At 44.3% G+C, this 27250-nt stretch overlaps 1 protein-coding gene across 1 annotated transcript in view; it reads left to right on the plus strand.

The window, feature by feature from the left end:
* The window catches only part of TRPM7 (transient receptor potential cation channel subfamily M member 7), a 1848525-nt gene that overhangs the window by 706896 nt on the left and 1114379 nt on the right, over positions 1 to 27250 (plus strand). The window contains exon 14 of the mRNA XM_044076371.1: positions 7924 to 8204. Coding sequence (XP_043932306.1) covers positions 7924 to 8204 — 281 coding nt within the window. The remainder of the gene's footprint in view (positions 1 to 7923; positions 8205 to 27250) is intronic.

The raw sequence follows: 27250 nt of genomic DNA on the forward strand, positions 1-27250 counted from the left end.
TTTGGTGGGGACCTGAACAGAGTGATCCCTTTTGTTTCTTTCCTGAGGGATGGTGAGCTGGAACTTTTGAAGATAGGAACTTGTCATTTGGAACTCCCTTCCAATACCTCACTAGTAGTCCTTTGGAAATGTTTTCTGTGCAGTGGAAACATTTGGGTCTTTTTGCAGGGGATCATTCAGGTTACCTGAAGGATGGGGCTTATGTCTTCCTCCCCCTTGCAGCATCCTTTCCTGTAGCCCTTGGCCTCGAGGATGGGGTTTAGGCTCACTTATTTGAGTAGATGAAAGTCTGCTGCTAACTTTCCCAGTGCTGCCTGCAATTCCACCCCATTCAGAGTTGGAGAGGCAGCTTTTGGAAGGGTCTGTCCCAGTATGAGCCCATGGACATCCATTGTTGCATAGTATAGGCAAATCGCCTCTTCCATTGTGCTTGTATCCTTTGCTGGAGGGGGACGTGAAGTATCTCACTTCCAGTGCTTTATTAGGGACCTACGTTATCCCCCGTCAGCCTCATTTAGGCCTTGAAGTCGGAAAGGGGTGGACAAGCCCTGCTTTGTTTACTACAAAACCCACTTAGTCCTAGCCAGGCCATGTAATCATTCACGTTACCTACACTGCTAGTAAATAGTACCACCCTCATTGAACAGAGTGACGTAGCAGACCTTCTGGCTGACGAATTTGACTCAAACTTCACCACCTCACTCCCCGTGCAATCCCTGCTAGTTTAATCCCTCCAACTAGTAGCAGGGAGCAGGGACCAGGTTATGGTGGCGGATGCCTAGTTCAAAAACACAGCCTCATTGGTTTCCAGTAATATCCTGGGCTGCCTCTTAAATAACCTGAAACATGATCTATTTGGACCACTTGAGTCACTTTTCAGCTAGTCTCAAAACAGGCTGTGAACCAAGAGAATGGCAGATGGCAACAGTTATACCATTTCATAAGGGTTCACCAGCAAGTGACCTTGGAAATAAAAGACCTGTTAGTCTGATTAGTGTAATCTGATAAGTTATGGAATGAATTATCAAGGAACTGATCAACAAAGACACTGACAACCAACAGATACTAGACCCATTCCAGTTTGTTTTTTGTCAAAGGAAGGTCATACTTGCTCAGCCTGGTAGACATTTTTGAGAAGGTAACTAAGGTAGTGGATAAAGGGAAAATGGGGCATACCACCTACCTACATTGGGCTAAGGCATTCAGTACAGTACCCCACTCATGTGTTGTAAACAAACTTCCCGAACTAGGCATAAATCTGTACATAACTCAGTGGATTGCCAGCTGGCTCACAGGTGGGACCCAGGAAGTCAGACTCCATCGAGAGTCAGGTCACCAGTGGAGTACCATAAGGATGTTCTTCATGTTTCACTGTTGCAGTCATCACATTTGGGGTTATCCCTGCCAGGGTAGCCCTTGGCCAACCCGAGTACCAGAGGCGTAGTATTTCTGCATCGGTTGCTGTCGCTTCAGGACTGACGTCGGGTCGTCAGTAGTGTAAAGTAAGGCAGCCGACGCCATTACATCAGTCTTTCTTGCTGTGGAGCCTGAAGCAGAAGCAGTTTGCACGAGTGCCAGTCGGCCGCTAGCTGAGTTTCATCTACCGATTTTGAAGCTGAAGTCTTCTAAAGCTAAGCACCCTGTTGGGGAAAAGTTCCCAATTGGGGATTCTTTTTTCCTTGCACTAACCGATGTCAGAAAAAGTTAATAATTGTCTCGCCTGTGGAAAGCAAATAACACACCGAGACTTTCATTCTTACTACATCACTTGCTTAGGCCCAGACCATGACATCCCCCGCTGTCGCTTTTGTGCTTTGTTCAATGCCAGAACTGTATGTTGTCAGGCCCTTATTGTAGCTAGATATTTTTGCTTAGAGTGCTAGAATTCCGATATGGCTTCGGTAAGGTGTCCGACAGCAGATCTTCTGAAAAAACGTTAAGATAAAGACAGAGACAGACCGCACAAGTCCAAATCTACCGATGACACTTCCGTTAAGCTAGCAGTCAGCTCTCCGGTCCTCAGTGAGGTGCTTTTGCAGCCCCCGATGCTCACTACTGTGGATTCGCAGGCCGCTACCGAGACCCTTTTGGAGTCCGGTATGCCGCAAAACTCTTCTATGATTAAGGATCCAGTGGATGTCTCTCCCTTGGATGGGTCCAGAGCCGTTGAGCAGGCACCAGCTTCTGAGGAAGTACTTTGCACTACCTATTCTCGACACAAACCGATGACTTCTTTTGCGTCTACCATTCTTTCAAAAACTACCAAGTTTCTAAGGCCCAGGCTACGAGCCACACCCAAGAAACCGACGACTCAATCTCAGGTACCTGCTTCCTTGCCTCAGCCTCAAATGCTTAAAATGGTGGAAGACCTTATCATGCTGATTAGGGGAAGCCAAGCTACCCCTTCCAAAAGAGAGATCTGTCCTCAGTAGTTTTGTCTGAACAGGAGTCTGATGACTCTGATGCATCTGAATATGAAGACATGCAACCCCTCTCTGCTTATGAGGATTCTGATGCAGAGGACTCCATTCCTTCAGCCTCTCCCTCCGAGGACTTTTCCTTTGGAGAAACCCTTAATACCTTAATGGAGCATTTCAAATGGGAATGTCAGGACTACCCTCAGTCTAAAAAGAGACTCAGGGAATTCTTCAATATTTCACAGTACAGACCCCTGGCCATTCCCCCCAGTCCTGGATGTTGTGGAGGATGTTTTCCTGGAATTCAGTTTGACTCCTGATACCCTCCCTCCTGCACCCAGAAAACCAGACTGATATTACAGCGTCCCTGACTCACAAATTTCTTTTTAAAAATCCTACTGCTGACCCTGAGGTAATTTCTCAAGGGCCTAAAGGAATTACCGCAACCTATGCTAAGAATCCCACACCCTCAGATAGGGATTCCTGAGCACTAGACAGATGGGGTAAAAAAGTATGCACCTCTGCTACTCTTGCTATCAGAGCACTAAATTGCCAGTTCCGTATGCTAAAATTTCAGCAACATACCCTGGAACTCCTCAAACAAAAAGTGTCTTCCTTTCTTGCCTGTGCAGAATCTAAAGAGTTACAATAGTTAATGAATTCTGCAAGTCACGTAACTAAACACACCTTGCACTGTGGTTTTGACAGCCTAGAAGCTTCTTGCAGAGCAGCAGTCACCGGTTCTGTCCTTAGAAGGCATGCATGGCTTAAGGAACAGCCCTTGCCAGACCATGTTAAATCTAAATTGTTGGATGCACCCTTGCACAAAGACAACTTATTTGGCACTAAGGCAGAAGAGGTCTTAAAAAAGATGGAAGAAAAAGCTAAATCTATGCAGACAGTTAAGGATTTCTTGCAGGTCCAGTCACCCAGGTTCAGCAGGCATTGCCCCTCCAAGCACTGGTCCTTTCCTGCTCCCACCAGGTCAGTTCAGCCCAGACCCCGTGGAAGCAGACGCCCCAGACAGCAGCCACAGGGAATGCAGAGATCTAAGTGGACTTCCTCCACTTCAAAAACAGGGAGTTCTAAGCCACCCCCTCATAGTAAGAACTCACAATGACTTGCCGCCCCCACCCCCTTCCTCTGCCTAACTAAACTTAGCCCTAGGAGGAAAACTCTCTTTTCACGCAAGCACCTGGGCCACCATTACCAAAGACCACTGGGTCCTCAACATAGTGTCCCAGTGATACAGATTTTCTTTCCACACCCTTCCAACTCCAAAAGGGTTCCCAGATCTACCTCCAAACCAGTGGGCAGAGACAAAAAAAGCAAGTCCTTTCCCTGCTCTCTGAGGGCAATAGAGCATGTTCCTGCAGAACAGATAGGCCAAGGTTTCTACTCCAGACTATTTCTAGTACCGAAAAAAGAGGGCACCTCGCACCCCATCCTCGATCTATCCATTCTAAACAAGTTGCTTACCCTCCAGCAGCTGCTACCCATGATCTCTAAGGATGCTTGGCTAGAAACCCTAGACCTAAAAGAGGCCTACCTCCACATTCCTGTCAGGGAATCATGTAGGAAATGTCTACGTTTCAGGGCAGGACCTCTGCACTTTCAGTTCTCTGCACTTTCCTTTGGCTTATCTACTGCTCCCAGAGTTTTCACAAAATGTCTGGCTCCGGCCATTGCCTTTTGCAGACAAAGGTGTATGCAGATTTACCCATACTTAGACGACTGCCTAATTCAGGCAGACAGCCAGGAAAAGCTGCTCAAGCACCTACCCTTTGTAAGGTCCCTACTGACCTCCCTAGGGTACACATTCAACTAAAAGAAATCCAAACAAGTACCCACCCAAAGGATTATATTCCTGGGAGCAAGCCTGGACACAACATCACAGATGACATTCCTTACACCAGAGAAGCAAACTTACCTGACAGCCTACTGTTCTCAACTAGCCAACAGACCCCAGTTATCTGCAAGGAAAATCCTGCAAGCTCTGGGGTTCATGGCATCTTGCATTCTACTCATTCCATATGCCAGACTGCATATAAGGAAACTTCAGTGGTACCTAAAAAGACTTTGGTGTCAACACTCTCAAGACCTGGAAACTCTTATACCCATGATACCTTGCCTCAGAAAATATTTTCTTTGGTGGGCAGCAGCATGCTCCCACAAGGGACTACCTTTCTCACCACACCCCGCTGCCCAGACCCTCACCACAGACTCATCAGACTATGCCTGGGGTGCACACCTGGATGACAGATGCATACAGCGCCAACCAAAAAGAGATGATAGCTGTTCAGCACGCCTTGACTACTTTCAAGCCCCTTCTCTCCCCAGGGGCTCTCCTGATCAAAACAGACAACACCACTGTGATGTGGTATATCAACAAGCAGGGGAAGGTTACCATTTGGCACACAGCCTCTGCCATGCAACTCCACCTGTTAGCACAATTCCTGCCAGATTCTCTAAACTCTCTGGCAGACCACTTAAGCAGAATTCTTCTGGACCCACATGAGTAGTAGCTAGCCAAAAGAACCTTCACCCTAATAACTCAGAAATGGGGCACCCCGAAGGTTGACCTCTTTGCCTCCCACACCCAACCATCAGCTCAGCAAGTTCTGCACCAGAGAGCATCATTGCATGGCTTGGAAAGTGGATGCCCTGTCCTCCCCCTTGTCAGTCTATCTGTCTATGCCTTTCTTCCACTTCCTCTCATCCCCAGGGTACTGCTCAAAATAAGAGAGACAAAACCAAGGACAGTTCTTATTGCTCCAGACTGGCCTCGCCAGCAATGGTACCCCTTGCTGCGCAGCCTGTCCCCACTGCCACCATGGCATCTCACTCAGACCCCAACCCTCCTGACCCAGAGAGAAGGAGAATTCATGCATCCCCATTTGCAGACCCTCAATTTGGCAGCTTGGCTTATTCCCTAACCACCGATCACTCTGCCAACCACAGTAAACAGGTTCTAGATGTTATACGTGAGGCCAGATGCAAAAAAAGCTCACCTTGCCCCCTTCGAACCAGCATCTTCAGCAGAGCTAAAATTTCTCTCCTGGAAGACAGATTTCCTTCCGGCCATCACTTCAGCCAGAAGGGTCTCCGAGCTACAAACACTCATGGCTGTGGAGCCCTTCATCATCTTCCATGCTGACAGGGTTTCCCTCAGGACTAACCCATCCTTCATGGCCAAAGTGCTGTCCAGTGTGGCTCTCAACCAGTCCATTAATTTGCCCACCTTTTTCCCTAACCCACAGAACAAATGGGAAAGGATCCTGAACTCTCTAGATGTGCACAGACAACTCAGATTCTATCTAGACAGGACTAAATCCTTCAATTGCTGGTTAGCTTTGCTGCAAGGGCAGAGGGCAAAGCCATTTCCAAACAAACAGTTTCCAAATGGATAGCACACTGCATCTATTTCTACTACAAGCAACATGGAAAGCCTCCCCCTAAGGGGGTCAGGACTTGCTCCACCAGAGCAGCCTCCACCTCTGCAACTTTCCTCAAAGGAGTCACCACCAGGGACATCCTGGAGGCTGCCACCTGGACATCTCACACTTTTACCAAACATTACCACCTGCCTATCTTCTCCACGTCCAGGGCAGGGTTTGCCTCTTTAGTCTTGAAGGGCATCCTAGCCAGCCCCTAGTTTCCTTGACTGCCTCCACCCTTTTCCTCAGCTTTGGGAATCAACCCAAATGTGATGACTGCAACAGTGAAACACGAAGAACATGGTTCAGTTGTGTGCACTTACCATAAATGTAGATGTTCGAGTGTATTCACTGTTGCAGTCCTGGTTTCCTTCCCTCCATCTCCCTCTTCTTTATTTTTTCTCCTTGCAAGGGACATTTTGGTATTTACTTTCTACTGATGGGGCTCTTCCACCAGAATGTGGCTCCCACTTTGGGGGCTCCTGACAGTTAGGGCAAGAAAAAGTGATGCAATAGTGTCGGCTGCCTTACTTTATACTACTGACGACCTGACGTCAGTCCTGAAGCAACAGCAACCCTCGCAGAAATACTAAGCCTCTGGTATTTGGGCCAGCCAAGGGCTACCCTGGCAGGGATAACCCAAATGTAATGACTGCAGCAGTGAATAACACTCATCTACATTTATGGTAAGTGTACACAACTGTACTTTCTTTCCCTGCCCAAATGCTTCATTTAGTTCTTTATGTGGAAAGAGAATACTGTGGGATGACAGGGGCTGCTTACTTCAAGAGCTCTGGTTCTTTTTAAGAGTCCAACCGACATGCAGTGAGGCTAGGTTTAGCTGATGTTTTGTTTGTCCTCATGTGCTAGGAACTCGGAGACTGTAAAAGTCAGTTTCATCCTAGGGGGAATAAGGATTGGTTCTGCAGTGTGATTAGGTCCTGTACATTAGCTTAGGTGACTCTGTTTTATTTTTCTCCTAGAGTTGCTATTTCTGTTGCTAGTGACAGGCTTAGTCACCTTTTCAATAGGATCCAGGATGCACACTTCCCAGGCAGCATTCTTTTTTTCTGGTTTGGATTAGGCCATGTTGACTGTTTTTCATAATGGTTAACCTTCTTAGGTGGTCCTGTTATGATTCTCTTGCTTCTTCAACATGGGCGTTTTTAGTCTCCTTTGTTGGCACAGAAGGATAAAGCTCTTTCTACAATCCAGGCAGCTCAAGTTTAAATAGAGACTCAGCATCTTTTGGAGCTGACATGAGGGGAGAGCGGTGTGACGTAGCTATGATGGCTTGCCTTTCTTTAGGAGGAGGAGGATGATGCTGGGCATATGTTTGGGATACTTGCCACTCTTGTAGGATCCCTGGTCTTGAGAGGGCAGGGCAGTCTTGAGACATCACTCACTTGTGTGGCTGCTAAATCCTGGGCAGACTACTGGCCATGTGAGAGTTAAGGCCTTAAAGAGAGAACTGTCTGACCTGGGATTGGTGATGTCTCTGCTGTTCACTGTTTAGTTCTTACCCCTTGGAGGAGCAAATAGTCTCCCAGGAGAAAAAAATTAATTGAATTGAGCAGGTAGAGGAAAGGTAGCCTGGGGGTTGCCAAGACATGGAACAAAAAGTAAAAGGAAAAAGTATGTTTTTTACTGCTTGGTAAGAAACCTAGGACACATTGAGGAGGGCTTTGGATATCAGATAAAGCATGTGCATTCTTACTGCAATAGTCGAGTAGTGAAGAGGGCAATCCTTGGGTCAGAAATACCCTCCCTCTAACTTCCCTGCTCATTGGCAGTTCTTTTAGCTGGCCTTGGCTGATAAGTTGGACAGATATGTATGTTTGTATCCTTTATTAGTAATTGACAGTGCTGTTATTTTTTGGCCTAACATTGTTATTCTGATTAAAAACAAAACTTTAAAGTAGTAACATTTTGGTTTTGGTTATTAATTGAATTCCTTTATTGCATTCTGTTTTTCATATTTTGCTTTATATGCGTATGCATGGGTACTGGTATTATATTCACAGTTGTAAATCATAAGTTATACTGATTGAGAAATGTTTCTTTTCAAGGTTGACTTTGCTATGGAACAAGGCAAGAAGAAAAGAAGTAAAGATGAAGTTGTTGATATTGATGATCCAGAAACAAAACGTTTTCCATATCCCTTTAATGAACTGCTTGTTTGGGCAGTTTTAATGAAGCGACAAAAAATGGCATTATTTTTCTGGCAGCATGGTGAAGAATCTATGGCCAAAGCATTAGTTGCTTGTAAACTATATCGTTCCTTGTCTTATGAAGCAAAACAAAGTGATGTTGTGGATGATGCCTCTGAAGAACTTAAGCAGTGCTCTCAGTAAGTATTTTTAAAATATGCCGTTTTAATTGTGTGTATGTAGACACATGCAAGTGTACCCCCCCCCCCCCCCCCCACACACACACACACACACCTGGCTGTACTAACAACCTACACAGCAGCAGATGGAAAATGGTTAATTTGTTAAAGCATAGATTTCCCTTGAGGGTATGCAGCTCCAGTTTGCTGTATTGTCCAGCTAGAAGGTAACATTTCTCCTGACATCCTGCTGACAGTTCCATTCTACAGACTGAGAGAAGCTTACCAGTAAGAAAGACTTCGCTGAGGTAGCTAGAGAGGAGGAAACCGTACCGGATCAGAATTTTAAACCCCATTCCATAACTGTAAAACTGAAAACGCAAATAAGAGAAGGCTGTATGCAGCAGATTATTTTATAAGTAAGAGTAAACTAAAACGGAAGCCAAATCCTTTGCAAATTGTGGAGAACCTAAACAAGGAAAATAAATTGGGAGACGTGATGCTCAGTCATCCTCAGATCAAGTAACAGAGCCTAGAGAAGAGAGAGAGAAATTGAGAAGGTAGTGCTCACTCACAATGGGCCAGAGGGAGAACAGCCTTAAAAAGAATAGAAAAAAGGGCAGAGTAGTGTGTACTGAGGTACAAGATAAGCTTGAACAGGTTAGTAGTGACATTCCTTTCAGGCCAAAGTACAGGAATTCCAGACCGAACAAAGAGGGGCGTCTTTCTGTATCACTGTTGTAGTATTTTTCACCTTAGAGATCTGCCAATGAGAGCCCAACTTCCGGCTAGTGTACCAAAGCCTTTAGATCTTGTATGTGCCATACGTCACACGTATGCTCCCTGTACAAGACATAGGGTATACGAGTAACATGTGGACAGAGTTTCCCAGAACTTCTTTGCTGCCTGTCTGAATGCCCTTTGTTGTGCTGAATACCTAGCTGTCAGATAAGTACTCCATAGTGGTCTTTTTTTCTTTTTACTGTTGGTCTTGTTTTCCTTTAACTACCTGGAGTTCATGAAATCCAGAGCTTATCTAAACAATCTTACCTTGGGGTGTGATTTACTGTAGGGCTGACTGGTAAGAGAAGTTTTATTTGAATTTATATTTTATTTCGTATCACTGTTTTTCGTTGTTTGTAGGAAGGAAAGGATAGCTTGTAGACAGGAAGATTTACTTTGATTTATATTTTGTTGTTTTACCTTTAATTTTCACTGCTGGTTGTTAGAAAAGGATAGGTTTTACACAGGCAAGCTGTAGCCATCCCAAGGTGCCTAGTCAGCTATAAATTCATACAGACTGCAGAGAGGAAGGTCCAGAATTTATGTAAACAATCCTACCTTGGTTTGTGATTTTCTGTGGAGTTGACTAGTACGAGAATTTTTATTTAAATTTGTATTTTATTTTTTATCACCTTTTTTCACTGTTTGTAGGAAGGAAGGCATAGCTTGTAGACAAGAAGATTTACTTTGATTTGTATTTTGTTTTACCTTTAATTTTCACTGTTGGTTGTTAAGGATAGGTTTTAGCCAGGCATGTTTTAGCCATCCCAAGGGGCTTAGTCAGCTATAAATTCACACATACTGCAGAGAGGATGATCCAGAACTTATCTAAACAATCCGATTCCTATCTTGGTTTGTAATTTGTTCATCTTTACTCTTAAAAAGAAGTGCGACTGCAAGAGACATAAAAGAATTACAGCTTTTGTCTTACTTTCAGAACTTCTGTGGTCAGAACAACTTTACTGTACTTACTTTAGTATTTAGTACTATGTGTGATTTTTGTCACAGAAGTTGATTTTTAAGTTCTCTTTGAATTCTGTGGTTACTGATTATGATTGTTTCTTTTAAAATATTTTATTCGTTTGAAGCTGAATATGGATTCCTTAAATGAGTATGCAATAAATGATTTGCTAAATCTCAATGTTTTTTTTTTTTTACAGTGTAATAAATGCTATTCATATTTAAAGGTAACACCTGATAACACTGGCTGTCTGCGTTCTTCATGTCAACAGTTGGATGATTTGTTTGCCATTATTAGAAGTAAATCTAGACTTACTGATGATGATTACACTTGTGCAGTTAGCACACAGCTTGAGAACTGTTGTTACATATATTAATGACTGGACTGGTGCGATAAATATTGTTAGGCAAAGAGCAAATAGAACACATAACTGATGTGTTTATTGTCTGTAAAGATCATTCAAGCTCTGTGAAACGAGACAATGCCCCTGACAACTTTGGAATTCTGTTTGCAAGTATTCAGCAATTGGAGGATTCAGAGTGTTTAGAAGGAAAAAAAAAAACAAAGGAAGAAGTTCACAGCAAATAAGGAAGAAAAAGAAATTGATTGATGTCTTTAAAGTACAGAGAATGCGTACTAAAGAGGACACTGTTTTATTATGTAACACACAGATTACAGGGAATGATAACATTTTTCTATCAAAAAAATTAAGTCTACAGATAAAGGCATAATTTTTCCAAAAAACAAAAAAGAAGAGAAAGACAGATCTTGACTATATGGCTCAAACTGTGGACGTACAAAGCCAGCTGGATGAGAATTGTATGCTTGCAAATTTAATGCATAATGAAAACAGTTGGATTAGTAAGACTAATGGTGATGAAGATCATTCCTTAGTAACTTTTTGATAGAGCAGATGTTATTGTATTAGAAGTTGAAGATTCTTCACATCTGGTCAGAAAAGATATTGTAGTACAGAGAACATAATCAACATCGAATAGTGTTATGCTTGCCAGGAGCAAAAATAAAAGATGTGAGACAAGCCTTGGAACACCTTAATGTCAGGGAAATAAGGATCTGTTTTTATTCATGTTGGTACAAATCATCTCATCTGTAAGGACTCCCTGACTGTTAGTAGGGAACTTACAGCCCTCTTGGATAGTTTACCTAGTACCGGTGTTAGGATGTATTTTTCACATGTCACATATAGAAAGAATAGTCAGGCCACCGTGAATAAAAAGAGTTTGGGGGTAAATACTTGCATGGAAAAAATTTCCTGTTTTAAAAATGGAAATGCATAGAGCATCCAAGCCTAGTCTTGGGCACACGTGTTCAGACAGAATTGCATGCATATGTTCTTCGTGTTTCACTGTTGCAGTCATCACACTTAGGTTATCCTGCCAGGGGTAGCCCTCAGTCGGCCTGAATACCAGAGGCTTAGTATTTCTGCGTCGGTTGCTGTCGCTTCAGGACTGACGTCAGGTCATCAGTGGTATAAAATCAAGCAGCCGATGCTATTACATCAGTCTTTCGTACTGAGGTGCCCAAAGCAGAAGCAGTTTGCATGAGTGCCGGTTGGCCGCTACCTGAGTTTTCATTTTCGAATTGAAGTTGAAGTCTTCTAAAGCTAAGTACCCTGTTGGGGATCCTTTTTTCTTGCTTTAACCGATGTCAGAAAAAGTTAACAATTGTTTCGCCTCTGGAAAGCAAATACCACACCGAGATTTCCATTCTTACTGCGTCACCTGTTTAGGCCCAGACCATGACGTCCCTTGCTGTCAGTTTAGTGCTTTGTTCAATGCCAGAACTATACGTCATCAGGACCTTATTGCAGCTAAATATTTTCGCTCTCGATCTTCGTATTCCAAAATGGCTTCGGTAAGATATCCGACTACCGATCTTCCGAAAAAAGTAAGGATACAGACAGAGACAGACCGCACAGGTCCAAAACTGCCGACGATGCTTCCGTTAAGCTAGTTGCCAGTTCACCAGTCCTCAGTGAGGCGCTTTCGCAGCCCCTGATGCCCACTTCTGTGGATTCACAGGCCGCTACCGAGACCCGTTCAGAGTCCGGTATGCAGCAAGACTTTTCTATGACTAAGGATCCTGCAGATGTCTCTACCTTGGATGGGTCCAGAGCCGCTGAGCAGGCACCAGCTGCCAAGGAACTTCTTCGCACTACTGATACTCGACACAAACAGGCAACTTCTTTTGCGTCTTCAGTTCTTTCTAAAACTACCAAGTTTCTAAGGTCCAGGGTACAAACCACACCTAAAAAACCGATGACCCAAGCTCAAGCACCGGCTTCCATGCCTCAATCTCAAATGCTTAAAATGGCAGAAGACCTTATCTTGCTTATTGGGGGAAGCCAGCCTACCCCTTCCTAAAAAAAAAAGAGACTTTTCTCCAGCACTTTTATTTGACCAGGAGTCTGATGATTCTGAGGTTTCTGAATATGAAGACATGCAACCCTTGTCTGCTTATGATGATTCATATGCAGAGGAATCCATTCCTTCTGACTCTCCTCCAGAGGATTTTTCTTTTGGTGAAACCCTACATACTTTAAGGGAGCATTTCCAATGAGAGCGTCAGGACTATCCTTAGTCCAAAGAGAGACTCAGGGAATTCTTAGATTTATCACAGCACAGACCTTTAGCCGTTCCTCCTGTCCTGGATGTTGTAGGTGATGTTTTTATGGAATCCAGTTTAACTCCTGACACACTTCCTCCTCCTCCCAGGAAGCCTGACAGGTATTAGAGTCCCTAACTCTCATAAATTTCTTTTCAAAAAATCCTACTGCTTAGCCAGGGGTCATCTCCCAAGTACCTAAAGGAATAAAAACAACCATAGCTAAGAATCCCACCCCCTCAGACAGGGATTCCCGAGCTTTAGACAGATGGGGTAAAAAAGTATACACATCTGCAACACTTGCCATTACAGCACTAAATTGCCAGGTCCACATTTTGAAATACCAGCAACATACTACCATTCCGGCTTGTGCAGAAAATAGACTTACAGTAGCTTATTCATTCTGCAAGCCCAGTTACTAGACACACCTTGCAGTGTAGCTCTGGCACCCTAGAAGCATCCTGCAGGGCAGCAGTCACAGGTTCTGTACTTAGACATGCTTGGCTTAAGGAGCAGACCTTGCAAGACCATGTCAAATCAAAACTATTGGACGCACCATTGAGCAAAGACAATTTGTATGGCACCAAGGCAGAAGAGGTCTTAAAGATGGAAGAAAAAGCTAAATCTATGCAGACAGTTGAAGGCTTCTTGCAGGCCCACCCTCCGAGGTTCAGTAGGCATTGCCCCTCCAAGCACTGGTTCTTTCTCGTCCCCTCAAGACTAGCTCAGACAAGACCTAGGGGAAGCAGACCCCCCCCCCCGACAGCAGTCCCAGGGAATGTAGAGATCTAAGCAATGGAATTCCTCCATTTCAAAAAGAGGGAGTGCTAAGCCACCCCCTTTTGGAAAGAATTCACAATGACTTTGCACCTCCACCCCTTACCTCTGCCCACCTTCTTGTACCCCTAGGAGGAAAACTCTCCTCCCATGCGAAAAACTGGGGCTCTATCACCAACAACCGATGGGTTCTCAACATAGTGTCCCAGGGATACAAATTTTATTTCCACACTCAATCTACCCCGAAAAGGTTCCCAGATCTTCCTCCAAGCCAGTGTGCAGAGGCACAAAACCAAGTCCATTCCCTGCTTTCCATGAGGGTAATACAGCCTGTTCCTGCAGACCAGATAGGCCAAAGTTAAGTTTCTATTTCAGGCTTTTCCTGGTACCCAGAAAAGAGGGCACCTGGTGCCCAATCCTCAATCTATCAATTTTAAACACCTTCCTGGTGATACCAAAATTCAAAATGCTCTCCCTCCAGCAGCTTCTTCCTGTTAACCTAAAAGAGGCCTATCTACACATCCCAGTCAGGGAATCCTGCAGGAAATATCTACGTTTCAGAGCAGGATCTATGCACTTTCAGTTCTCTGCACTTCCCTTTGACTTATCCACTGCTGCCAGAGTTTTCACAAATGCCTGGCTTCAGCCATTGCTTTTTGCAGACAAAGAAATATTCAAATTTACCCCAGCTTAGGTGACTGCCTGATTCAGGCAGACAGTCAGGAAAAGCTGTTACAGCACCTGACCTTTGTAAAGCACCTACTGACCTCCCTGGGGTACACTATAAATGAAAAGAAATCCAAACTAGTACTCACTCAAAAAATTGTATTCCTGGGAGCAAGCCTGGACACAGCTTCCCAGATGGCATTCCTTACTCCAGAAAAACAAGCCTATCTGACAGGCTACTTCTCTCAACTAGCCACCAGAATCAGGTTATCTGCAAGGAAAATCCTGCAACCTCTAGGGTTCATGGCATACTGCATTCTACTCAGTCCATATGCCAGACTGCATATGAGGAAACATCAATGATACATAAAAAGCCTTTGGTGTCAACACTCTCAGGACCGGAAAACTGTCATACCTATGATACCCTGTCTAAGGAAAAATTTTCTTTGGTGGGCAGCAGCATGCAACCAGAACAAGGGTCTTCCCTTCTCACAACCCCATGCTGCCCAGACCCTAACCACAGATGCATCAGATTATGCCTGGGGTGCACACCTGGATGGCAGGTGCATTCAGGGCCATTGGAGCCCAAATCAAAATACATCTGCACTTCAGCCAAAAAAGAGATGCTAGCTGTTCAGCATGCTTTGACAGCTTTCAAACCCCTACTCACCCCGGGACCTCTACTGAACAAAACAGACAACACCACAGTGAATGTGGTACATCAGCGAGCAGGGAGAAACTCACTCTTATCCCCTCTGCATGCTCGCCATGACCCTTTGGCACACTGCTTCAGCCATGCAAATTCACCTGCAAGCACAATTCCTACCAGGCTCCCAAAACTCTCTGGCAGACAACTTAAGCAGAAACATCCTAGACCCACACGAGTGGCAGCTAGACCACAGCACCTTCAACCTTGTAACCCAGAAATGGGGCACCCCGAAGGTGGACCTCTGCCTCCCACAATAATCAGCAGCCAGCAAGTTCTGCACCAGGAACCTCACAACAAGGCCTGGAAAGTGGATGCTGTATCCTTCCAATGGGTAAACCTCTCAGTCTATGCATTTCCCCCCTCTACCTCTACTTTCAAGGGTACTACTCAAAATAAGAGAGGAATAACCAAGAGCAATCTTGATTGCCCCAGACTGGCCACACCAGCTCTGGTACCCACTGCTGCGCAGTCTGTCATCCCTGCCACCATTTCACCTACCTCAGATCCCAACTCTCCTGACACAGCAGAACGGGAGAATTCATGCATCCACAATTGCAGACCCTGAACTTGGCAGCTTGGCTTATTCCCTGACCTCTCCTCCAGTTGCCAGTCTAAGCAAGCAAGTCCTGCATGTTATACGTGAGGCCAGACACCCCAGCACTAGAAAATCCTATGCTGACAAGTGGAAAAGGTATTGCACCTGGATCCAGGCTAAAGGAGCTGAAACAGCACATCCCTCCCTACCTCTCATCCTGGATTACCTAGCAGACCTACTACTCAGGGGCCTATCCTTCTCTTCTATTAAAATTCATGCCTCTGCCATCTCTGCTCATTACAGCACAGAGCCACCTCTCTTTTCTCACCCTCTCATCAAACATTTCCTAAGAGGGGCTAACAGTTTAAGGCCACCCAAAAAAGGTCCTACCCCAGCTTGGAGCCTTAACTTTGTGTTGGAAAAGCTCACACTACCACCCCCCCCCCCCTTTGAGCCTGCAGCTTCAACAGAGTTAAAATTCCTCTCTTGGAAAACAGCCTTGCTTCTGGCCATCACTTCAGCTAGAAGAGTTTGAGCTACAAGCACTCATGGCAGTAGAGCCCTTCATCATTTTTCATGCTGACAGGTCCCCCTCAAGACTAACCCAACTTTCATGCCTAAAGTGTTGTCCAGTGTGGCTCTCAATCAATCTGTTAATTTGCCCACTTTTTCCCTAACCCACAAAACAAGGGGGAATTGATTCTGCATTCTCTAGATGTGCTCAGATTCTGCCTGGATAGGACTAAACCTTGTAGGAAAACTGACCAATTGCTAGTCAGCTTTGCAGCAGGGGCACAGGGCAAGGCCATATCCAAACAAACAATCTCCAAATGGATAGCACACTGTATCCATTTCTGCTGCAAGTACCATGGGAAACCACGTAGTTTCCCGTGGTACTTGCAGCACACTGTATCCATTTCTGCTGCAAGTACCACGGGAAACCACCCCTAAGGGGGTCAGGACACATTCCACCAGGGCAACCACCACCTCTGCAGTTTTTCTCAGAGGGATCCCTACCGGGGACATCCTGGAGGCTGCAACATGGAGTTCTTTTCATACCTTCACCAAGCATTACCACCTACCTATCTTCTCCAAATCCAGGGCAGGCTTTACAACCACAGTCTTGCAGGGCATCCTAGCCTGCCCCCAGTCTTATTAACCGCCTTCACCCTTTTCTTCACCTTTGGGAATTGGCCCAGGTGTGAAGAATGCAACAGTGAAACACGAAGAACATAGTACAGTTGTGTACACATACCATAAATGTAGATGGTTCGAGTTTATTCACTGTTGCAGTCCTGGTTTCCCACTCTTCATTCCCCTTGTCTCTGTCTTTCTTCCTCACTCATTACAGGGATTTTTGGTATTTACTTTCTATTGGTGGTGTTCTTCCACCATAACCTAGCTCCCTGTTTGGGGGCTCCTGACATTTGGGACAAGAAAAACTGATGTAATGGCATCGGCTGCCTGATTTTATACCACTGATGACCTGACGTCAGTCCTGGAGCGACAGCAGCTGACGCAGAAATATAAGCCTCTGGTATTCGGGCCGACTGTGGGCTTCTGGAAGGATATAACCCAAGTGTGATGACTGCAACAGTGAATACACTCGAACATCTACATTTATGGTAAGTGTACACAACTGTACTTTGTCAAGATCAGGGAGGAGAATATTTGCAGCAAGTATTTTGCAGTATTTTGACAAAACACTAGGCAGGATTTTTGCCAGGTCGAAAATTTAGAGGTCACAGATAACATTTGAGGCATCTTTGATGGTTGTTAATACTAAGAGTATTAATAATAATGTTTTTTTACTGATAAATTTCCTACGTTCCCATAAGATCAATGTTATTGTTTTTGAAACATGGTAAAAGAACAATGACTGGAAACCAGTTCTGTCAGGGTATAAATATTTTTACACTAGAAGACATTCTAACAAAAAATCAGGTGGAGGTGTTATGAATGGGGATTAAAGATGGATCTGATGTCACTCTTCATCCAATCTTTGACAGTAAGTTTGGTTCCGAACCTCGGAACTGATTCTGCCACATCTTCCAGCTTGCGCTCTCCAAACTCTCGAGCCAGGGGACTACCCATAATGCTCATCTCTAAAGTTACCTCAGATCTTGTTTGCCACTTCATAGACCAGGTGCGTTAGTTTCCTTCTCTTGAGCCTTGGCTGTAACAGTTGAGCTATTTTGTAATTTTCTTGAATTAGTTTTTTACCCTTTAAAAATCGTTGTCTAACTCCTCTTTCACTATCTACCCGCTCCTCTTATCCTAACGTAGCTGTTTATTCTTCCTCTTTCCCTCTCCTACCATTGGTAGAGCCTAAGTATCATTGCTGGTACTTTCTATTTATTTCTTACTTTTAACTTTTTAGGTACTCTAAAATACATTCGTTGGTATCTCTTGTCATTATTTAAAAAAAAAATTCTTTCCTTTCCTTTCCCCTTTTCTCTCATGTCGCGTGACTGTTTGACAGTTGCTTACAACCCCTATAATGGCTGACCAACAAAAACAACAATCTTCCCCTGCTTAATCTGTTAAAGGCACCTCAGGGTTTAAAAGGTGCCAGAAATGTGAGGGCAAGATGCGTATATTACCTGGGGAAAGATTCACTTGGAGGATTGTTCAGTTTGTCACGGGTTCTCTACGCGAACCTTGACTGAAAGAAAAAAATTAATATTGAATGGACTTCTTAAAACAGGATTTATCTGAGACCAGAGTTGAAGGTAACACTTCTTCCTCATCTTTTTTCAACTGTTTCGAAGAAAAGGCCTTCTTCGGTTTTAAGGTCCCCCGGAACCATCTAAGAAAATGCGCAAGTCATCCTTAGTATTGAAGAGTTTATCTGGTTCCAGACCTAGGCTCCTTTTGGAACCAAAAACAACAACTTCTGCACCGACAGATTCTTCAGTGCCAAAACTGTTACAAATGCCACTGACTAAATACTCTCCTTCCACTGACCCATTTAAAGGTAGATCACCCAGCTCTTTGTGGAAGCGAGACCCCCTAAATCTCCTTCCTCATCTTCTATTCATTCTAAGAGTCTTGCTGAGGCCGATATATTATGACTGGTTGATCAGATTCTGATGGCCGGGGGGGGGGGGGTTTATCCTTGGTTCCTAGCCATGCTGGCCTTCGAACTAGCCTAGTTGTAACTCCTCCATACCCTCCTCCACCAACTCCTGTCGAGGCCTTGGAGCCCTCAGTTCAAACTCCACTGGCATTGACTGTCTCGGTTCCAGTAGCATCCTCTTCTCTGGTTCCGAGAGTTGTCTTGAGTTCTTCCGAATCCTTGGCACCAGAGGTCTCCTGGGGTTGTGATTCTCTGGTCATATCCAAGGGGCTTGGATTGATTTTGTTTCCTTCGGAGCTGTCCATGTCCCTTGGTGCCCCGGTCTTTGTAGGATTGACCCAGGCTTCTGTTCCAGAGGCTGCCTCCTTGATGTGGAGTGTGACCACGGTTCCGAAGGAGTCAGTTTTGTTTCCGAGCTCCCATCCCTCTACAGGGAGGGCTAGCCTTTAGGATAATGGGGACGGCATTGTCCATTGGGGACTCTCAGTCTTTGCCTTCCCTTTCGGGACAGATTTTTACTTCCCCCTTGGCCTGAGCTACCATCAGTTTCATCCCCGGGACAGAGGGCACAGAAGTCCTAGGTGACTCCCACTTTAGTGGTTGCCTTTTCGGACACTTCCTCGGATCATCCTGCTGAGGAAGTCCCTGTGAAGAGGAAGTGCAAGATGAAGCACCTGGACTCCCTTGAAGAGTCCTTTACTGAAGATACTGATTTTGATGAGGGGAAAGGTTCCCCCAGGTCACCCCCTGATGATGATTCCTTTGGGGACATCCTAGAAATCCAGAAACAGAGGGGTGGCTGGTCCTCATTCAACTTTCCTAGGAGGAATCTGTATACCTGGAGGCATTTCATGCCCAGCTCTCTACTTCTTGGATCTCTCCAACCATTGACTATCTTATTAAATTGATCGCTCAGTGAACATGGAAGATGCCCGATGCCATAGACCCAATAACCAAGAGACCTGACCGTATATTATCGGCCCCTAAGGATGAGCCACATTGGTCTAAAGGGATTCCTGTTGATGCCATGGTGATAGCGGCTGCCACCAAAAAGGAGCTCGCTGAAGAGAGTCCGACTATCCATCCTCCTAACAAGGAGTTTAGGACGTTGGACAGATTTAGGAAGCATGTTTATGCTTCAACAACCTTTGCTGTAAGGTCCTTGAATTATATAGCACACTTTACCAGATTACAGAGAGATTTGATTAAAGAACTTTCAAATATTCTGTCAGGAGCATTAGCTGAAGGGGTACGTGACAAAGATCTGAAGTGGTTGTCTTCATTTGGTCTTCAAATTTTGGATTCTCAGATCAAAATTGGATCCAACCAGGCTGCATATGCAGCATCTGATCCAAGCTCAAAGCTCCTCCCCTTACCCATAATGCTCCTGTCTCCTTCCTCCCCAGATCTCATTTGCCATGCTACCTGTCCGCATTGTGATCCGAGCTCTTTGCCCTAAAAGTTTTTGTTACATGCTGTTTTAGTGCAGATCTTTCCCTTTTTTCTCTGTACCTATCGTTCTCTTCCTTCTACCTCCCCTACCTCATTTCTATCAGTGTAAAAAAAAAACACCTCTCTCTCTCTTTCTTTCCCTTTGAGTTTGTGGTTTGTGTGATTGTGAGTGTGCTGGACCTGAGGATGTGACATGTCTGACACTCCCAAACACAGCTTCAAAAAATGTGCAGTGTGTGGCCATAAGTTCTCCCCAGCCGATGGCCACACTCTGTGCGTAGTGTGTCTTGGGGCAGCCCATCTCCAAACCTCCTATTCCATCTGTGCTGGTTTTAATCCCTGGCCACGTAAGGATAGGAGGGACAAACTAATTCTTAAGGGCCTTTTTCCCTCTTCAGGGACTCAAGTCCCTGTGCCCCCGGCTTCTGGGGCTCAAACTCCCACAAAGAGTGTTTACCAAAGTAATGTCATTAGTAATGGCTCACCTGAGACTCCAGGGCATTCAGGTATTTTCCTACCTGGACGATTGGCACTTTTTTTACCCCTTCCAGGCATATACTTTGTCAAGCGAGTCATTCCTTTCTTCTAGCCCAGAGGTTAGGCATTACAATCAGTCTCAACAAATCATCTCTGACCCCTGTCCAAACATTAGACTTCATTGGGGCACAATTAGACACAATTTGAACCAGTGTTTCTTACTCCAGGCAGAAAACACAGTCTGAATCTACGTGTTCTTTGCATTCTTTAAACTCAGTCTCCAACAGTGGAAATAATGTTAAGGGTGTTTGGGTCCATGGTGTCCATGATCAATCTATTGCCCTTGGTGCATCTTCACATGTGGATCTTTCAGGGACACTTTTGGTACAATGGTCCCTGTTAGATCTTCCATTGACCCATCCTGTCCGATTCTCTTGAGTGTGCATGGACTCTCTTCGGTGGTGAATTCTTTCTTCGGACCTAGTTCAGGGACGTCGCTTTTCCCACCATTTCTCACAGCCACTGTGACTACGGAAGCCTCCTAGCTGGGGGGGGGGGCACTGCTTCGGAAGGACAGTTCAAGGCTTGTGGTCCCCCTACAAGACTAATTTGCATATCAGTGTCCTGGAGATGAGGTTGGTGCTTCTAGCGTTGCAGGCTGTCCATGCCCCTCTTTCTTCAGGAATGATTGCTGTCTAGATGGACAATATGTCAGTGGTCTGGTACATCAACAAACAGGGGGGAACCAGATCATATCTCCTTTGTCATGAGCCCATGAGAGTATGGGAATGGGCAATCTCCACCAGCCATTTTCTGTTGGCAATGCACCTTCCGGGGAGGTCCAACATTCTAGCGGACAGGCTCAACAGATGTATTTGAGTGGTCTCTGAATCCGTCAGTAGCGGAACAGATCTTTCACAAGTGGGCATCTTGGCATGCATTAGATCCTTTCACGGCTCCAGCTTCTGCGGTGTTGGAATTTTTAACTGGAATTTTTCAATAAGGTGCCCTTTTTTTCTACAGTCAAAGTTCATCTTGCTCCAGTCTCTGATTATCATGTGGGGGATATGGCTTCCTTAGCATCTTCAAAGCTTTTGATCCCCGGTGAAGGACCCTACGCCACCATGGGATCTTACCCTAGTACTTCAGGCCTTAGTCTCGCCTCCCGTTGAACCTCTAGCTTCAGTGAATATGCAGTTTCTATCCAGGAAGACTGCCTTTCTGGTTGCCATTACTTCCGCCAGGAGAGTTTCGGAACTTCAAGCTCTATCAATCAAAGCCCCTTACATGATTTTTCATAAAGACAGGTTGTCTTTGTGTACTAATCCATCCTTTACCTACAGTAGCTTCAGAGGCCAACCTTAATCAGGTAATCAACCTCCCGGTCTTCTTTCCAAAGTTTCAAAACAAAGGAGAATACAAATTGCATTTACTAGACGTGCACAGACTGTTACATTTCTACTTGCACAGAACAAAAAAACTTTCTTAAATTTGACCATCTGTTCATTTCTTACTCCAAACCCTTTCTAGGGAAACCAGTCTCTAAAGTTACCATTTATGGTTGGATTTCTCAGTGTATCATTTGGGCATATTCAGCCAGGGGGATTTCCCCACCGAGTCAGGTGAAAGTGCATTCCACCAGGTCTATGGCCACATTAGCAGCTTTTTGGTCCAGAGTTTCATTAGATCATATTTGGTTCTGCAGCCACTTGGTCCTCATCCTATACCTTCATCTCACATTATAAATTGGACATTGTATCCAGGAACAGGGCATCCTTTGGCTCTGCTGTGCTCCAGAATATTGTTCCATGAGGGCCGCCCAGATGTCTAGTAGCTGGGGACTCTGTCCCACAGGTTGAAGACCAAATGAAGACAACTACTTCAGATAAACAAGTTATGTACTCACCATAATGTTCCATCTGAGTAGTAGTTCTTCATTTGTCTTGAGCCATCCCTCCCTCCTTCCCCCGGCCTTATGTGAACTGTTGGTGCCTCCTAAGATTAAGGGAGGTGGTCTCCATAGGGTGTCTCTTATCCTTGTTGTTGGTTTCTTGTACGGATAAGTCTCTGTTGGGTCGGGTGATGGTATTGGATTGGGCGGTAAACTCTATCTGAAGGGAGGAAGGAAACAGGAGCATTATGGTTAAGGGGAGGAGCTTTGAGCTTGTATCAGATGTTGGATATGCGGCTGAGCCGAATCCGGGAACCCACAGGTTGAAGACAAATGAAGAACAACTACTCAGATGGAATGTTATGGTGAGTACTTAACTTCTTTTTACCTCTCAGCTTGCAACCCTTGATGCTATCTCTAATTTGTCCATGAGGTTCATTGCTCATGCAGCTGAAGGGACGACTAGAGCAAGCTGGTTCTGGCATAGACATTAGAAGGCATTCCTGGGTGTGCTTGTGTGACTTTGCAGAGCCATTTAAAGCGTCATTCATCAGTGCTCCCTTTGATGGATCTACCCTTTTTGGTCCCAAGGTAAAAGGCACTATAGTTAGATGTGAGAAAGATGACAAGACCCTGTCTGCCATAGGCATATGTTTCTCCACTCCTCAGAAACCTTATTCTAGGAACCAAAGAAGTGGAATACTATGGTTTAAAAAATCCAAAGAGCCTTTCCAAGACTCACAAGGTAAAGACTTCACCTGGGGCAGAGAAGGGAAGCAATGGAAGACACCGCCCTAGGGGCAGAAATGGACCACAAAATCAGGGGTCCAGAGAATCTTTCTCTGGAACTTCCTATCAGCATCCCTGAATGGGGCCCCGATTACTTTCCTCTGGAGGCAGTCAGGGGGCGACTATCCCTGCATCAACTTGCCTGGCAATTGATAACTTCGGACAAATGGGTGCAGGAATATTATCCAGAGGTTATGAAATTCCACTTGTTATGACTCCCAACGCCCTAGAAAGGAATCCCAGATGTTCCACCCACTCAAAGGGAAGCAGCAGTCATAGAAATTCAAAAACTGCTAAACAAGAGAGTCATCCAAACCGTCCCAGCAGACTAAACATGATCCATGGTTTACTCAAGATTCTTTTTAGTGCACAAAAAAACAGGGGACTGGAGATCCATTTTGGCTCTCACCCAGTTCACCAAGGCAGTCCACCAGACCAAGTTCTGGATGGTCTCCTCAATCTATACTTCCTTTCTTGGAAAAAGTCAACTGGATGTGCTCTATAGACCTCCAAGATGCTTATTACGACATAAAAATGGAAAAAGACTCTAGGAGGTTTCTGCGCTTCCAGCTAGGAGCCAGTCCTTTCCAGTTCAGAACATTGCCCTTTGTCCTCACCACAGCCCTCAGGGTGTTCACCATGTGACAATAATAAATAAAACTGAACCACACCAGTGGTAAAAACTAAGCATTACACTTTGACAACTAGACCATTGACTTGGCGCATTCACCCTTTGTTGCATGGGCTTCTTCAGAGTCAGTGAAATTAAAACCATCACTTCCTTTTATATTGTTGTAACAACCACTGAAGTGTCAATCAATATTAAACATAAATTAATTAACTGAACCCCTTTTAAAAAAGTCTTGAATGTACCTAAACGTATATGCCTATAACAATAAAATTCAAGTACTTTACCATATTGATAAATAAAAGAAAAAAAAAGAGTCTCAAGTATTGTGTGAAAACCTAAATATGTAAAACCATGACTAACCAGAAAAATGTATTTTATTTTTGTCACAAGTTCCTAGTATTGCTAATGTGTTCACCAAATGCATGGCAGTAGTTGCAGCTCACCTCAGACTCCAAGGTTGGAGTCTTTCCATATCTGAATGACTGGCTTATCACCGCTGCCACCAGGCATCTGTTGGAACATGCAAAAGACTGCACCATAAATCTTTGTACATCTCTAGGCATAACGATAAACTTCGAAAAGTCCAGCCTTCTCAACAACTGGATTTAATCGGAGCACATTTAGATACTGTTTTAGGTATTGCATCTCTCCTTCCAGAGAGACTTCAACTCATCAAATTCCAAGTCAGACAAATTCTTCAGAACAACAGTGAAACTTGTTCTTCAAACATTAGGCTTTGTGGCTGCATCAATCACTCCAATTCCTCTGGCAAGGTTTCATATGCGAATCCTGCAGTGGTTACTAGCTTCACAGTGGTGTCTGATACACCAACCAATGTCTCATTTAATCTTGATCACCAGCCATTGCAAACAGGATCTCAAATGGTGGCTTTGTTCTGACCAGATTCTCTTAGGTCAGCCATTTACTGTTCCTTAGCCCCAAGCCATAGTGACCACATATGCTTCCCAGATGGGGGGGGCATTATCCCTGAAAGACAGTCCAAGGCACGTGGTCCCAATTGGAGGCCAACTTGCACATCCATGTTCTGGAAATGAGGGCAGTGCTGTTAGCATTGCAAGCACTCCAAGATGCCTTTTCTTTCAGGACAGTAGCTATTCAGACAGACAACATGTTAGTAGTCTGGTATATAAACAAACAAGGGGAAACCAAATCTTACCAACTGTATTGAGAAGCACTCCGAGTTTGGCAGTAGGCGATTTCTTCCAACCGCTATCTGACAGCAACGCACATTCTGGTAAGTTCCACGTGATAGTGGACAAGTTGAGCAGAATGATTCCTCTTGTCTCACAAGTGGTGTCTCAGTCCTCTAGTGGCAAAGAAGATTTTTCACCATTGGGGCCAACCTTGCTGCAACTTTTTTGCCTCTCCCATGAACAAGTGCAGAAGTTACTTTGCCCTAATCCCTCCACCAGGGAGTCACCCAGGGATGCTTTTCTCCACGATTGGCCTCCCGGTCTGCTACATGCCTTTCCCCTGACCCGTCTCATATCACAATTCCTAAAGAAAGCCAAAAGGAAGGTGGATTCAGTAATCCTCATTGTCCCCTTCTGGCCCCAACAACTTTGGTTTCCCTTCCTTTGGCCTCATTTAATACGGAAACCATGGAGTTTGGCCCAGCTCCCGATATTCTAACTCACCCAGAGGGCATGGTTCATCCAAATCTCCAACATCTCAAGTTCTCTGTGTGGCTTCTCCAATTCCCATGATGGCAAGGCATCCTTTACTATCCTCTCCTGTCCAACTAGTTATTACTCATCACAAACCTTCGACCAGAAAACTGTACCAAAACAAATGGGAAAAATTTGCTAAATGGGCCTTGAACAAAGGACTAGACCCTTATATCAGTCCCATTCATGAAGTCCTATATTATCTAACAACATTGTTCCAATCTGGTTCCTCTACATCTGCAATTAAAGTCCATCTAGCATCAATTTCAAATTTTCATTCAGGGCTGAATGGCTCTTCTCCAATGTCTCACGAGCTTTGTAAAGCTTGCTTAAAAGGACTCATGATACTTAAACCTCCATTTAAGGAACCAGCACCCCCTTGGGATCTTGCTGTTGTTCTTCAGGCCCTTACTAAGACTCCATCTGAACCGTCAGCATTGTTGTGACTTGAAATAGTTATCCTGGAATTATCCTGGAAGACGTTTTATTCCTGGTGGCTATCACCTCTGCAAGAAGGGTATCTGAGCTTCCGGCTCTATCCTGCAAATCACCGTATTTGACTTTTCATAAAGAGAGTTTCATCTCCACAGTTACCAGTATTTTCCCTAATTTTTCTAACAAAGGGGAATATGTCCTACATTTGCTAGATGTACGCAGACAACTATGTTTTTATCTTCACAGGACAAAGAATTTTAGAAAATCGGATCAGCTATTTGTTGCATTCTCTTCCCTCCATATGGGTAATCCAGTTGCTAAGGTTACCTTAGCTAAGTAGCTCAGAGACTGCATTATTATCACTCTAAAGGTCTCCAACTTATGAAACCAGTTCAAGCCCTTTCAACAAGAGCTGTGGCAACATCAGCAGTTTTTCATGCCAGAGCTTCTTTAGACGACATCTGTGCAGCAGCCACATGGTCTTCTCATCATACCTTTATGACTCATTACAAACTAGATCAGGTCTCGAGGGGTCGAACATCCTTTTGCTCTATGGTGCTTAGGAATATTCTTCCGTGAGACTTCCCAAGGCTAAAGTAGCTAGGGATTCTGTCCCACTATCAGATATTGGGTGAAGATTGATAACATCAGATAAAGAAGTTATTATGCCTTACTATAATCCTCCGACTGTGTTGTTGAACTTTACCAATCCTTGACACCCCCACCCTCCTTCCCCCCATCCTAAGACTCTTAGTAGACCAGATTAGTCTGTAGCTAGTTTTCTTTTAAGGACTCTTATATGGCGTCGGTCAGTATTATCTTTAGAAGGCCATTTTTTTTCTGCCTTTCTGTCTACTAATTTCTTGAGAAAACTCCATCTGAGGTAACTTTAGAGAGTAGCATTATGGGTAGTGCCTGGCTCAAGAGTTTGGAGAGCGCGAGCTGGAAGATATAGCTGAGTCGGTTCCGAAGTTTGGAACCGAACCCATTGTCAAGGACTGGTAAAGATCGACAACTATGGTAAGACACAGCCTTTTTTTATGAGACCTGTGATTATTACATGTTAAGTGATAACACCAGTACTGTAGACTGTGTAACTGTGACAATAAAGACAACCCTGGAACATACAACAGTTGTTGGAGTGTATAGACCACCAAAGTCAAGTGTAGATGACCTAGAGGAATTCATACATTTCTTGCACGGAACACAGGAGGGAAGACTAATATTAGCTGGGGATTTAAATTTACAAGAAACAACTGGAATAATATTGATTCAACAACATTAATAAGGAAATTATTCACAAAGTGTATTCAGAAACAACAATTGTTTCAGATTTAAAAAAAAAAAAATATATATATATATATATATATATATATATATATATATATATATCAGAGAATGGAACATACCACCATTGATGTGCTGGGATCGTGAGGTTATAAAGGTTAATTTGTTGGCAGATAATTCTGCCAAACTGAAATCTAAACCAATACACAGAAGATTAATATAATAATAGATTATATCAAAGTAAAATCTTTCATGCAGTTGCGAAATGGCAAGAGGCTCTTC

Source organism: Protopterus annectens, chromosome 7.part0 (assembly GCF_019279795.1).
Source record: "Protopterus annectens isolate FY-2018-M chromosome 7.part0, PAN1.0, whole genome shotgun sequence".
Classification (NCBI taxonomy): Eukaryota; Metazoa; Chordata; order Ceratodontiformes; family Protopteridae; genus Protopterus; species Protopterus annectens.